Here is a 13,780-nt window from a genome sequence, read left to right on the forward strand (position 1 = left end):
TCAATCCCACTGTCGGCGCCTTCTATATCTCTATGACCTCTAAATATATATATATATATATAATGTATGTTTGTATTTTTCAGTTGTAACGTTTGTTAAAATAATTAAAATTAAATTATATTAAAATAAAATTAAAAAATTTTATATTAAGATATAGAATAATTAAATATAAGATTAAAAAAAATTAATTTTTTTATCAAATTATTTATTAATTTTTTAAAATATATTAAAAAACATAAATATTATTTTTTTTATTTATAAGAACAAAAATAGATAAACATATTTAAAAAAATTCAGATAAGAAATCACACAATTTTTTTTTCAAGAATTATAAAATGAATTTAAAAAATATATTAGAAGTAATAAAAATTTGAAATATTTTTCATATCTTATATTTTTTTATATCTTAATTAACGAATATTATCTAAATAAATTAATACCCACTTTAAATTTAATAAAAATATTTTTATATCCTATGTTGCAACTCTATTTTAGATGAAAGTATAAGTCCAATTCCCAAATATCTTGATTTATTTTTTTAAAGAGTAATATAAGATGCTAGCTGTTAGTGTCTGCAGCTTGCCTCTACAATGAGCAAGCACAGATCTTGTGGTTTGATACTATCCTCCTTTCCACCCACCTTCCAAATGGCCAAGTTCATTTTCTTTGGTCACTAAGTCTCTCCTTTCTCCTCCCCTGTATAAATTCCTTCCAAAACCTTCTTTCTTCCATGCCCAAAGCCCCCCCATCTCTCTCTTTCTCTCGCTCTAGCTATAGCTATATCTGTGCATCAAAAATTATATATGGCCGTCTCTATGTCATCAGGGCCGACATTATCTCCAAGAAAGCTTAGGAATGATGTCTACTCCTATTCATACCAAGAGGATTCCAACATCCCACTGGTGATTTCAGTTCTTGCTTCTCTGATAGAGAGAACCATGGCCAGGAATGAGAGGATAGCGAAGAATTGTTGCTGGGCTTTGTCAAGAAACAAGAGATCAATGCTGGTTTTCGATAGCAGTGAGGCTCCAGACTTGACAATTCAATCCTATCTGGAGAGGATCTTTAGGTACACTAGAGCTGGGCCATCAGTCTATGTCGTTGCCTATGTTTATATTGACAGGTTTTGCCAGATTCACCCCCAGTTCAGGATCAGTGCCTCCAATGTTCATAGGCTTCTCATCACAACTATCATGGTGGCTTCCAAGTATGTGGAAGACATGTAAGTCTCTCTTTCCAAGAATATCTCTCCAAGTTCAAATTAATTCAAACCATAGTCTAATTTCTGATTTAAGTCAGGTTGATGCTGGTTTTGTGCAGGAATTATAGGAATTCTTACTTTGCAAGAGTTGGGGGAATAACCACCAAGGAAATGAACAGGCTGGAGCTAGAGTTTTTGTTCTTGATGGGTTTTAAGTTGCATGTGAATGTGAGTGTGTTTGAGAGCTACTGTTGCCATTTGGAGAGAGAGGTGAGTGTTGGAGGAGGCTACCAAATAGAAAGGGCCCTCAGATGTGCTGAAGAAATCAAATCCAGGCAAGGACAAGAAAGAGGATATGACCAAATTGCCCATGTCCTATTGTAAATTAATCTACAACTGGGAAACAGATCTAGATCTTGCAGTGAAAGAGAGCCTTTTTTTTATAACTCAGCAAGCAAAAGGATCATAAATATATGCTCTTGGATGTCATTTTGTACAAAGGGATGTACATACAGTATATGTGTTTTGGGTTCCCAATTTCGGATTGTAGCTTCACTGAATCCCCGCAGAATTGTATAAACTTTTTCTCACCTTTCTGTGTCCTTGTCTGGGCAATGAATGTTACAGATCTGTTGTCACTCCAATGAAATGTTATATTAAGGGGTAATCTAGACACAGTGAGTTGCACTAAAAAATCTTGAAAACACAGGCATTTTAGAGGTGAAGATTCAAACTCAAAGCATCCCAAGAAACATAAAAGAAGGATTCACACAGACTTGCAATTCAAAGCCCAGTGAGAAAGATGCCCTTGTAAAGCTAGTACAAGAGGCTAGGTTATGTACCAAACAAATGAGAGGCAGCTTGGTTGTTGTAATTTTCATGGTTATGTTATTTATACAAAGAAAATATTATCTGTAATGAATCTAATGATCATGTCATGCCAACAGAAGACAGATTCTAGGGAAGAAAGAAGAAAGGATTGACATGATGAGTGTACAAAAAATTGTTCACGGGAAGCGCATCTCCAGCTTTATGAGGAAAGCTGTAGCTTAACCAATTGGTGAACATTATTTTATATCTTAAACTAGTGATTAGTGATCCCAACATGTCTCCATAATAGTCCTAAAGTTGTGAAGGACTCAAATGAACATTGGACCTCAGCTGCCAGTTATACCCTCTCCTTTTCTTTGGTGTGATAGAGTGTAATTTTGTTCCACCCCTTTAACGAGAGTGAACATAACGCTCACTGATTTGAGGATCATGTTTAACAAAGGGACAGTCAAAAATAACATAGGGGGGCTGCCTCTCTGTTAAACATAACCCCCAAATTAGTGGGGGTTATGTTCACCCTCGTTAAAGGGGTGAACAAAATCGCACTCGGTCTAATATGTCTTACGCCTTTTCTTCTCAAGAAGGGCAATAATTAGACACCCACCATAATGTCTCGCCAGGACCATTTTATTTTGGTTAAAAACTAAGTCTTCATAGAAAGTAGTAAAGTTATCCTTTGATGATTAAGTAGTTATAAAAACATTTTTTTTTTTATAAAAAACATAATATTGTCCCATACACACAAAGTGAGAAGTATTGAGACGCATTTTTTTTTTTGTTAATGCACCATCATGAGCACTCCCGCTGTTCAGCCCTACGATCTTTTCTTTTCATTATTTGGCACATGCTCAGTAACTATTAAGCATATGTGAATGATGTAGGAGTATCCTAACTTTGGATAAAATTGCATAAATACCTTTTCTTGGAGCTCTTTTAAATCGACACATGTCTTAAGACACCCAGATCTTGATAAAGTAAACAAGTACTTTAAACTCTAGAATTAAGTCAAGATCCAAATCTGGATTTAGAGCCAAATCTCTATCTCTTGTTAAAACCAACCCATAAGTTGACATATGATCTTTCACATGCCATGCTCATGGCCCTTTACTAGCTCTAATAAGTCTATATAAGGATACGAATTTCATCAAAAGTTAGATAAGTCATTTTCTACATACCGTTACTTTACTCCACCTTTGGTAGTGAGATTAATTCGATCGTCGAAAATTGTAGCAAGACCCACCCTACTTCTTGCAGGTTAAGCAGGTTTTGAACAAGCTCGAGGTCAAGAAAAACTACCAAACACACTCGACTTGCGATGAACCCAATAATGATCAGCTCCAAACATTATCAGTGAATTAATTTGGTTACTTCTTATGTGTTCTGATTTTCTCTATTTATCGAGTTTATTGTTTCTCATGCTCAGACCATTCCATGCCGACACACTCCTTGAACTGATGCAATGACAGGAAAAGAGAAACGGTTGCCCTCCAACAGGAAAATAAGGGTGGGCTTTGTACTTCAATCATTTAGAAATAAAATACACTAATATTTTGTGATGAATGAAATGATAATGACATACCAACTGAAGACAATATCATGGACTAAGACAAGGCGAAGAATTAAAAAAATGCGAATAATCTATATTGGGTAGTGAACAAATCATTCATCAACAGGACATTATCTTCACTTTATACAGAAACAACTGACAATAAGATTTTGTGTCTTCAACTGCCTTTTTTTTTTTTAATTTAATCTGCTTTAGTTCTTTCTGTTGTTATCAAAAGAGGACATGTTAAGGCAACAATTAAATTACCAACATTGGACTATAAAGGGTATGAAAAACTCAATGCAGAGCATGCCATAGTTTTTATTCTATCTTATTTCTTTCTGTTTTTTTTTAATCTTATTTCTTTCTGTTGAGGGCGAGTTTTAGTAACTAATAATAAAGACGCTATTTTGTGATTATGATGGAGGATAAATACCCCCACCAAGGGCCAAGATAGCATGTGGTTCAATCTTCAAGTGATAAGTGTTTTTTCTGTTAAGGAGACACATGTTATCCAACTCTTCTCTCTGGCTAGTGGAGGCATAGGCTCATGAATGGGCGAGAAGTTAGGGGCAATACACTAACCAAGGCCATACCACAACTAACCCCCCCCCCCCCCCCCCCCCCCTCCCAATAAAAAGGGTTACACAAAGGAGATGGGTCAATGAAATCATGCTCAGTCTTTAAAATCTAAACACTAACTTGGTCATGGAGTTTTCTCTGTAGAATAAAAGCCCCGTGTTTGTAGGAATTGACAGGTGATGATTCGGGTCTTGACTCCAAGAGACATCGGAATAATTAAAAGGCCAAGCATATGAGTTATGAAAACAATCATTTTATATAATAAGGGTAAGACTTATCTTCACAAATGACCATCTCTCAACCCATGTAAAGTAAAAAACTTGAACACTTTGAACACCCTTTTATTTTCAATTTTCATGGAGGTCACTCATCTGGTTCAAGCACCTTTCCCAAGTTCTCCCACGTTCTTTAAAAAGAAGAAAAAAAAAAAGGAGAAGCTGTCTGAATCATACTTTTCCTCTTTAAAGCTGCATACAGTAAGCATTATTTATGCTGCTAGCGATCAAGCTTTTTAGCATTCTCTTTCATGATAATAGAAGTGCTTTCTCATTATGGAAACAGTGTGGAGTTTTGATTAATTATTAAGAGCAATGGACTGGTTGTTAAAGGGGCAATCCTAGCTAGTGGAGTGGCCACAGTACAAAAGTTAATCCACAAACCAAAGGAACTTTCATGAAAAGTCAACTATCTGCGGCCAGTATTATTAGGGTTGGATACTCTCCTGAGCTTTGTAATTGTAGGTTTGGTAAGAATTGCTGTCAGTTCCACATTTAACTAGATGCAGACTATGCAACTATAAAGTAGCTAATAATAATAGCTAATAATAATAATAATAATCCATAAAGTAATTCTTTCAAACAGCCTATTAAGTCTTCATCATATAAGAGGGACCGACTACATGAATTCTCCCTAGTTTTCGGTACCTATTTTAGAAAATCCCAAAATGCTCCTCCCTTTTATCTCTTATGAAATGGGAAAATTATATACTGTTATCTTTTTGGATTTTAATTTTTAATTTTGAGTTTTATGTTTTAAACAGTTATTTTAAAAATATTGAAAATACATTTTTTTTTGTCTATAGTCTTTTCCGTATTTTAAAAATTTTGAGTTTATTTGTGATGAAATTAGCTAAAATAACTTTATATTATTTTGAGTTTTTTATACATTTTTTTCTTATTTTTTAAAATATATTTTTAAAAATATAAAAATAAACATATTTTCACTGTTTTGAAAAACTAAAAAATAAAATTTAAACTAAAAACAACAAAAAGAATAGAGTCTTATAATTTCAAATAAAACCCAAAGGTAGTGAAAATAATTCTCAAAATATCCCCCCAATAAAATTACCAAATTGCCAAGATATGCAATAATTTTTTTATTTTCTTTTAGGCATATTTTCTTTTGGACCATCTAAAAGAGCCTTTGACTTTTGTAAGGATAAGATGCCTTAATAATTCTCTTATGATCATAAGGTCACAATAGTCATTGCCCAAGGATGAAACAAGGTATCAAGTCCTATTATATATGACACATTGACTACATGAATTCTCCTAAATTTTCGGTACCTATTTTGAGAAATTCCAAAACACTATCTCTCTATCTCTAAATAAGAAAATTATAATTTTAAATAAAGAGCCTGATCTATTATTTGTATGAAGCAATAATTATGTTACCCGACGTATGTTGACATGACAACAAATCATTAAAGGGTGGGGCTTAATCATGTCGAATGAGACCCAATTGGGCCCTACCTCTCCCCTTCTCCCTCTCTCTCCCTAATGATCTATTTTCACGTCAACATTGACACAAACAATAGATTAATTTGCTTCAAATAAAACTCAAAGCTGCAAAAATGGTGCTCAAAATATCCCCCCAATAAAAATGATCAAATTGCCAAGATATGCAATGATTTTTTTTTATTCTAGGCATATTTTCTTTTCGACCATCTAAAAGAGACCTAATAAAAGAGCCTGACTTTTGTAAGGATAAGATGCTTTAATAATTCTCTTAGATCATAAGGTCACAATACTCATTGCCAAAGGATGCAACAAAAGGAAAATTAAGTCTACTATATGGAGGAGTTAATGTTCGTTCAAATATAGTGTTTTTTTATGGGTTAACTAAGATGTTCAAATATAGTTTTAAAAGAGAGAATAGAAGCCCAAAATACCTTTGCCCAACAAACAAAAACCAACAAAACAGTGTCTTGTGGGCTTGAAATTATGAGTACAAATTTTGTATTTTAAATAATTATAAAATAATTTCTAAAAATATTTTATTTTTAAATTTATATAAATCGGCCTATTTGATCCAATAACCTGACCCCATCAGGACCAAGGTTGGCTTGGCATGTGGCATGACCCTCTCGGTCTTGATGGACCATCTCTTTTGCAATATGGGCTGAGTTCGTACGGCTTGTTTCGAAAAAGGGGTCGAACTCAACCCTACCCACCAAAAGCAAAGGCCAAGAAAGGATGGGCCGAGCCTGCTTGACACCTCTAATTGGGCTCCCTTTTTGTAATATAATTGGGCCGAGACGACCCATTTCAAAAAAGGGCTGAAACCAGCCTGACCACCAAAAACAAAAGCCAGGCGGGGGGCAGGGACGGGCTGCTTGACACCTCTAACTACACATCTAATGCTAATAAACATTGCATATTTAGATAATTATTATTAGTATAATGGAGAGATTAATGGACATGATTAATATAGAGATTAAAGGCAGGCAGGTTGAAGCAACCGACAAAGAAGGAGAAGCAAACATGGGTTAGCTTCCATGGCTTGGAAAATTGGAGGGATATGAATGGGTTTGGCAATTAAGACAAGTTTGAGCCACTACTCTTTCGTCTTTAGAATATTTGTACTGTCCAGTCAGTGTCTGGATGGACGGAAAACGCTCCTCACTCACTCCCTCCACCGTTTCTCAGCCGTCCGATCCAAATAAAGTGGCTTTGATTGGCGGCGGCGCCACCACCCCTTCCAATTTAATCAAGGGGGCTGTGGAAAAAGTCTACCACTCCCTTGTCTTCCTCCCACTTGTCATTCTCTCTCTCTCTCTCTCTCTGAACTAAAAACTAGGACTAGCCCTTGTCTCTTCACCATACAACCATCAAACTTGTTCTACTACAAGAACAACTTACTCCACCCCTTCCATTTCGATCCATCTTTCTTCGATCGTTCATTCTAAGCTCATCACTTCTATCCATGTTTCATCAATCAATCTCCTTTCTTTCTTTCTTTATTTTCTATTTCTTTTTCTTTAGTTGCAGACTTTGCTAGCTAGCTAGCTACCCTTTTCATCTATATATATAGCCGCATACATACATATATGGCTGCTTTGATGGAGGATCAACAAACAAATTTTAAGCATTTTTGTAGAATCTGCAAGAAGGGTTTCATGTGCGGGAGGGCTTTAGGCGGGCACATGAGAGCTCATGGCATCGGAGACGAGGGTGGAGCCTTAGACGACGACGACCAGGCTAGCGATTGGGAGGAAAGAGGGAACAATGTACCGGCGAACAAGAGAATGTACGCTTTGAGAACCAATCCTAACAGGCTGAAGAGTTGTAGGGTTTGTGAGAATTGTGGCAAGGAGTTCTTGTCTTGGAAATCGTTCCTTGAGCACGGCAAGTGCAGCTCCGACGACGCAGAATCACTCGTCTCTTCGCCACCCTCCGACGGTGGGTACGACCGGAGGGGCTGCCACTGGTCCAAGAGGAAGAGATCGTTGAGGGCTAAAGTGGGGATGGGTTTCAATTCTAGTGATCAGGAGGAAGACCTAGCGGCTACTTGCCTTATGATGTTGTCCAATGCCAGGGTGGATCCCTTGGAGGGAGACCAGCCGGAGGAGTCCTGTGCCTCCGCCAGCAAGGAGGAGGAGCGGCGGAATCCGGTGGCTGTTGTTACCGCTCCGGTTGGTTCCAGAGCACCTCTAGACAAGGCCAAGGGGGTTGCTAAAGGACTGTTTGAATGCAAGGCTTGCAAGAAAGTGTTCAATTCACACCAAGCATTGGGAGGCCACAGAGCTAGCCACAAGAAGGTCAAGGGTTGCTTCGCCGCTCGCCTTGACGACGCTGACGATGGCCTCGCCGACGAAGAGGTGATCAGGCACGATGAGTTCTCATTGATGTCGTCCAAACACACCTCAAGTAGTTTTCAGTTTGACCACGGCGCCCAAGTTTCTTCGCTCACCGGAGCATCCAAGAGGAAATCTAAAGTCCATGAATGTTCGATATGCCATAGGATTTTCTCGTCAGGACAAGCACTGGGAGGCCACAAGAGGTGCCATTGGATTACTTCTACTTCACCGGAGACATCTTCGCTTGCTAAATTTCATCAGTTTCAAGATCACGTGAATCAGATACAGCAAAGACCCAAGTTTACCAAATCGGACACGCTAGATCTCAACCTCCCGGCGCCGGCGGACGACCTGGCTGCCGGAATAAGACGAGACCCAATAAACCCGTTGAGCTTTGAAGTCTCTACCGAAATACATTTGCAGCCGTGGATTGGCACTGACTCAGAAGGAAAGAACTATGATCAAGATCCTTGTCTCCGCCGTCACCCCCGCCGCCACCGCCACGGCCACCACCACCGTGATCATAACAACAATGTAGACAACGACAACGATGAAAAAATCAATAAGAAGAACAATGAACAATACACCCCGACCACCACCACAAACCACAACAGTATTTCAATCCAAAACGTGGAAGATGAAGCAGACAGTAAGGTGAGGTTAGCAAAGATGAGTGAGCTCAAGGACATGAACATGACTGGTAGTTCTTCCTCATGGTTGCAGGTTGGAATTGGTTCGACTACTGGCGTGGGGACTGATCCATAAACTTCTTCTTCTTCTTCTTCTTCTTCTTCTTCTTGTTTTCTTCATTTTTAAACACAAAACATACACAATCATTTCACCATATAGTATTCTGTATAGGAAACTGTGATTATAAGCACACAAAACTCATTATATTTGCCAAATTTTCGCTCCAAAATTGTGTACGAATCCTTTCAAGGCAATTAATTTTGCTTTAAATAAAGAAAACCAAGCATGAGGAACACATTTTCCTTTCCAAATTTTTCTGGGTTACAACCCTTTTGGATCCTCTAGACGTGTGCATGTGTATGTGCTTTTCAATTGATATGTTTGTTGGCTGTACTTCCATGGTTAGCTCTGGTGTTTGGCTTTTTTGGTTCGGCTTTCGGCTTAATTTCTTCCCTTGCCTACCCATTAATTCTTTGTTGCATCCTTCTCCTTAATTTCAACCCACCATTTGATATGATGATTATAGTCATCCAACCCTAAATCTCAAATAACTTAATTTACCCGCAGGCCAAATCTCATTTTGCTTACAATTTTACTTAAATAATTAAAAAAAACAAAATATTACTATCAATGAACTCTTATTTTAATTTTTTTTTTTTTCTCTTCCCTAACGTATACCACCCTTCTAGTATAGGGTAAATCATGTTCTAAGTCCTTAAATTTTGCATTCCGAAATAAACTCATCGTTATACTTTAATTTTTCTTATTATAACCACTCAACTTTAATTTTTGTTATAGTTCAATGCTCTTTTGATTTTTCATCAAATTCAATTAATGAATGTTGCCGTGATATATACAATAATACGAATCCAAAAATCACTTAATGTTAAAACTAAAACATTTACTCTATAATCAAGTGATTTTGAAGTTTATATTAATGTATAGTATGCTATTGCTAGTTTTCTTTTAACATAATTTGACCAAAAAAAAATGAAAAAGAGATTGAATTGTAATGAAAATCAAAGTTTAATAATTGCGATAACAAAAAATAAAGTAGAGCCTTTAGTTTATTATGAATGTAAAATTTAAAAACTAATAATTTAATTTACAACATATATGTATATATATCTATAAGCAAACATGTGTCTTTGTGTTCTTTTTTTTTTTTTTGTATGTAAGAATTCATTCAAAAAACCCTAAAGAGTCTACATCTTTAGTTAAAGCATATCTCGAGTATCATAAAAAACATTGAGTTAAAACTAAAACAATAAATAGTCTAAATTACCACTCGAGATGACACTCTCATAACATAAACAATGAATAGAGTATGCGATAGAAAGCCGCCAATAAAGCTATACCTGTAAGCTTGAAAACAAATGCCATATATAATTGAATTCGCCTCCTTTAGCATTTTTAGGGTTTAGATGTGAATGTAAATATTTTATGATGAAAACACCTGCTTAATTACTTCCCTAAAAAATGCTTAGAGATCTCAAAAAGCCATACATTTTTCTCTTTCTCATCCCTATAAGCATTATTTCGTGTGTTTTGGTGGTATGAAACCTTGCCAATAAAGTGAATTTCTAAAATATTTTCTGTTCACAAAAATAAATTTTACTAATAAGACTGAACTCATTATACTTTCAGTATATAACGCACTCAAAATTTATCACTACAATAAGTTTAATCTTTATTGAAATTTTGTCTTAAAATATAAAAACTAAATTACAATTATCAATCCAATAAATCATTTATTTTTTTAACTTACAACACGAAGCACACATCTATATACGTGTATATAAAGTTATTTATAAGCCCCTAGCTAGGTTTAATAAGAAAAATATGATACTGCAACAACCTTAGTGAAACAGTGAAAATGATTAGAAAAATAATAAATTTGAGTCATTAATTTGATCTTCATATATATATATATATTAAGTGTTTGATTGTTGAGATTCTTAACGAATTAAACAGTGAAATTTAATTAGTACTATGAGATTAATAATTAGTTTTGAAATGTAAATCAATTCATTTATATCCATTAGCCTTCTCTCGTGCTTTTTTGGATTGTATTGATGGATTTCTTCAAAAATTGAAGAAAAACTAACCGTTATTAGCCATTAGAACCTGCAAGAACTAGCCGTTAAAGTGATATGTAATGAAAATAGTCAACAGACTATGGTCAACAAAGACAAAAACAGTTGATTGATTATTATATAGTAACTGTCGACCGAGGCTAGCTAAGAGCTTAAAAAAGGTCGATCGATTGATAGGCTTGGAAAGCTAGTCGACATCTCAAGTGCAAACGGTGAACTAATTTAAGAAAAACAGTTGATAATTTGGCCTTCAAATTTAAAAACATAAATTTGAGTTTCAAATGCTATATGATCAATTTTGATAGATCAAATACAAATTTTTTTTTTTTTGACAATAAAAATTTAGTTTTCCAAATATCATCTAGGATATTACTAGGTGACCCTGTTTCCTCTTTTGCAGTGTCGAGACACGTGACACCTTTTCATTGGCCTGGTCAATGAAGGACTGCATGTAATTCATGCACAACATATTATTAGGTGAAATATGTGATTGTTCCAAAATTAAAAATTTAAAATCATGATAGATCCACTTTAAAGTTAGAGAGGGCCAAATGAGTACAAAGATAAAGTTGGGGGCATATTTATTCCTTGTGCCTATTTTCAATCATAAACCATGGCCACGATGGTTATCTAGGGCCTTTACTAACAACTTGTTGGTCATCAACAAATGGCATTTAAATTTTATCATTTCATTAGCTCTTCAACTGTGAAGATTGATGACAGTGTCGATAATTACATGAACAATTTAACCATGTAGACACTGAAATTTGACACTCGCAATAATAATTTGTATTAATATTTTATATTTGAAAATTTATCTCTAGTATAATTTTTAAGGGTATTTGTGTATTTTAATACCTAAAAATATATAATTGTTTTAACATATCTAAAAGCAAAAAGATGGGTGACCATATATGCACCAAACTTATATATATATATATATATATATCCTACATAAGTTTGTATATCAAGTAATAAAAAGCGTATGTATTAAGAGGATATACTAAGAACCCAGAAGAAACCAAACAAAGGGGAAATGGGTTGAATTCCTCATTTTGTTGGGTTTGATTCTTAATTTATTAAAAGCATTTGCTTCGATCGATCGAAAAGAGAGATCCAAAATTAAGAATTTACAGGCAAAAAGTTGGCGATGAAATGAGAAGAATAATGAGTCGTACTGTCCTTAATTATAATTAATTACAGTTTCTTATACAAAACATATATTAATTGCATGTATATATAGTGAAATGAATGATTTTGAAGGAAGAAGGAGAAGAAGTTGTTGGTTATGGGTCAGCCTCCACACCAGTAGTCGAACCAATTCCAACCTGCAACCATGAAGAGGAATTACCAGCCATGTTCATGTCCTTGAGTTCACTCAGCCTTGCTAACTTCACCTTACTGTCTACTTCATCATCCACATTTTGGATTGAAATACTGTTGTTGTCGTCGTCCTCGTTGTTGCTGTTGTGTTCGTTGTTATTCTTATTGACTTTTTCTTTGTTACCGTTGTCCACATTGTCGTTACGATCACAAGGGTGATGGTGGCGGCCGCGGCGGAGACGAGGATCTTGATCATAGTTCTTTCCTTCTGAGTCGATGCCAATCCATGGCTGTAAGTGTATTTCGGTAGAGACTTCAAAACTTAACGGGTTTATTGGGTCTCGTCTTATTCCGGCGGCCAGGTCGTCCCCCGGCGCCGGGAGGTTGAGATCAAGTCCGTCCGATTTACTGAACTTGGGTCTTTGCTGTATATGATCCACGTGATCTTGAAACCGGTGAAATTTAGCCAGCGAAGATGTCTCCGGCGAACCTGAAGTGATCCAGTGACACCTCTTGTGGCCACCCAATGCTTGTCCCGACGAGAAAATTCTATGGCATATCGAGCATTCATGAACTTTAGATTTCCTCTTGGACGCTGCAGCCACCGAAGAAACCTGGCTGCCATGGTCGAGCTGAAAATTACTGGAGTTGTGCTTTGAGGGGATCAACGAGTACTCGTCGTGCGTGATCACGTCTTCATCAGCGAGGCCGTCGTCTGCATCTTCAAGCCGGGCGGCGAAGCATCCCTTGACCTTCTTGTGGCTGGCTCTGTGGCCTCCCAGTGCTTGGTGAGAATTGAACACTTTCTTGCAAGCCTTGCATTCGAATAGTCCTTTGGCGACCCCCTTGGCCTTGTTGTTTAGAGGTGCTCGAGAACTCGTCGGATTCCGCCGCTCCTCCTCCTTGCTGGCGGAGGCACAGGACTCCTCCGGCTCTTCGCCCTCCAAGGGATCCACCCTGGCATTGGACAACATCATAAGACAAGTGGCCGCAAGGTCTTCCTCCTGATCACTAGAATTAGAACTCATCCCCACTTTAGCCCTCAAAGATCTCTTCCTCTTGGACCAGTGGCATCCCCTCCGGTCATACCCACCGTCGGAGGGCGGCGAAAACACGAGCGATTCGGCATCATCAGAGCTGCATTTGCCATGCTCAAGGAAGGATTTCCAAGATAAGAACTCCTTGCCACAATTCTCACAAACCCTACAACTCTTCAGCCTATTAGGGTTGGTTCTCAAAGCATACATTCTCTTGATAGTCGGTTCATTGTTCCCTCTTTCCTCCCAATCGCTGGCTGGGTCATTGTCGTCTAGGGTTCCTCCCTCGTCTCCGATGCCATGAGCTCTCATGTGCCCACCTAAAGCCCTCCCGCACATGAAACCCTTCTTGCAAATTCTACAAAAATGCTTAAAATTTGTCTGTTGATCCACCAT

General features: G+C 36.8%; 3 protein-coding genes across 3 annotated transcripts; 2 read left to right on the forward strand and 1 right to left on the reverse strand.

The window, feature by feature from the left end:
- Positions 1 to 560: 560 nt before the first annotated feature.
- Positions 561 to 2,057, forward strand: LOC127787010 (cyclin-U2-1-like). Its single transcript, XM_052314836.1, has 2 exons — positions 561 to 1,222; positions 1,321 to 2,057. The coding sequence occupies exons 1-2, from the start codon at positions 804 to 806 to the stop codon at positions 1,583 to 1,585; spliced, it is 684 nt and encodes a 227-aa protein (XP_052170796.1). The 5' UTR covers positions 561 to 803; the 3' UTR covers positions 1,586 to 2,057.
- A 5,431-nt stretch (positions 2,058 to 7,488) lies between these two features.
- On the forward strand, positions 7,489 to 9,003 carry LOC127787634 (zinc finger protein ZAT4-like). Its single transcript, XM_052315694.1, has one exon. It carries the CDS (start codon positions 7,489 to 7,491, stop codon positions 9,001 to 9,003), a length of 1,515 nt encoding a protein of 504 aa, XP_052171654.1.
- A 3,307-nt stretch (positions 9,004 to 12,310) lies between these two features.
- Positions 12,311 to 13,780, reverse strand: LOC127787635 (zinc finger protein ZAT9-like). The gene has a single exon (XM_052315695.1). The coding sequence runs from the start codon at positions 13,778 to 13,780 to the stop codon at positions 12,311 to 12,313; it is 1,470 nt and encodes a 489-aa protein (XP_052171655.1).

Source organism: Diospyros lotus, chromosome 12 (assembly GCF_014633365.1).
Source record: "Diospyros lotus cultivar Yz01 chromosome 12, ASM1463336v1, whole genome shotgun sequence".
Classification (NCBI taxonomy): Eukaryota; Viridiplantae; Streptophyta; class Magnoliopsida; order Ericales; family Ebenaceae; genus Diospyros; species Diospyros lotus.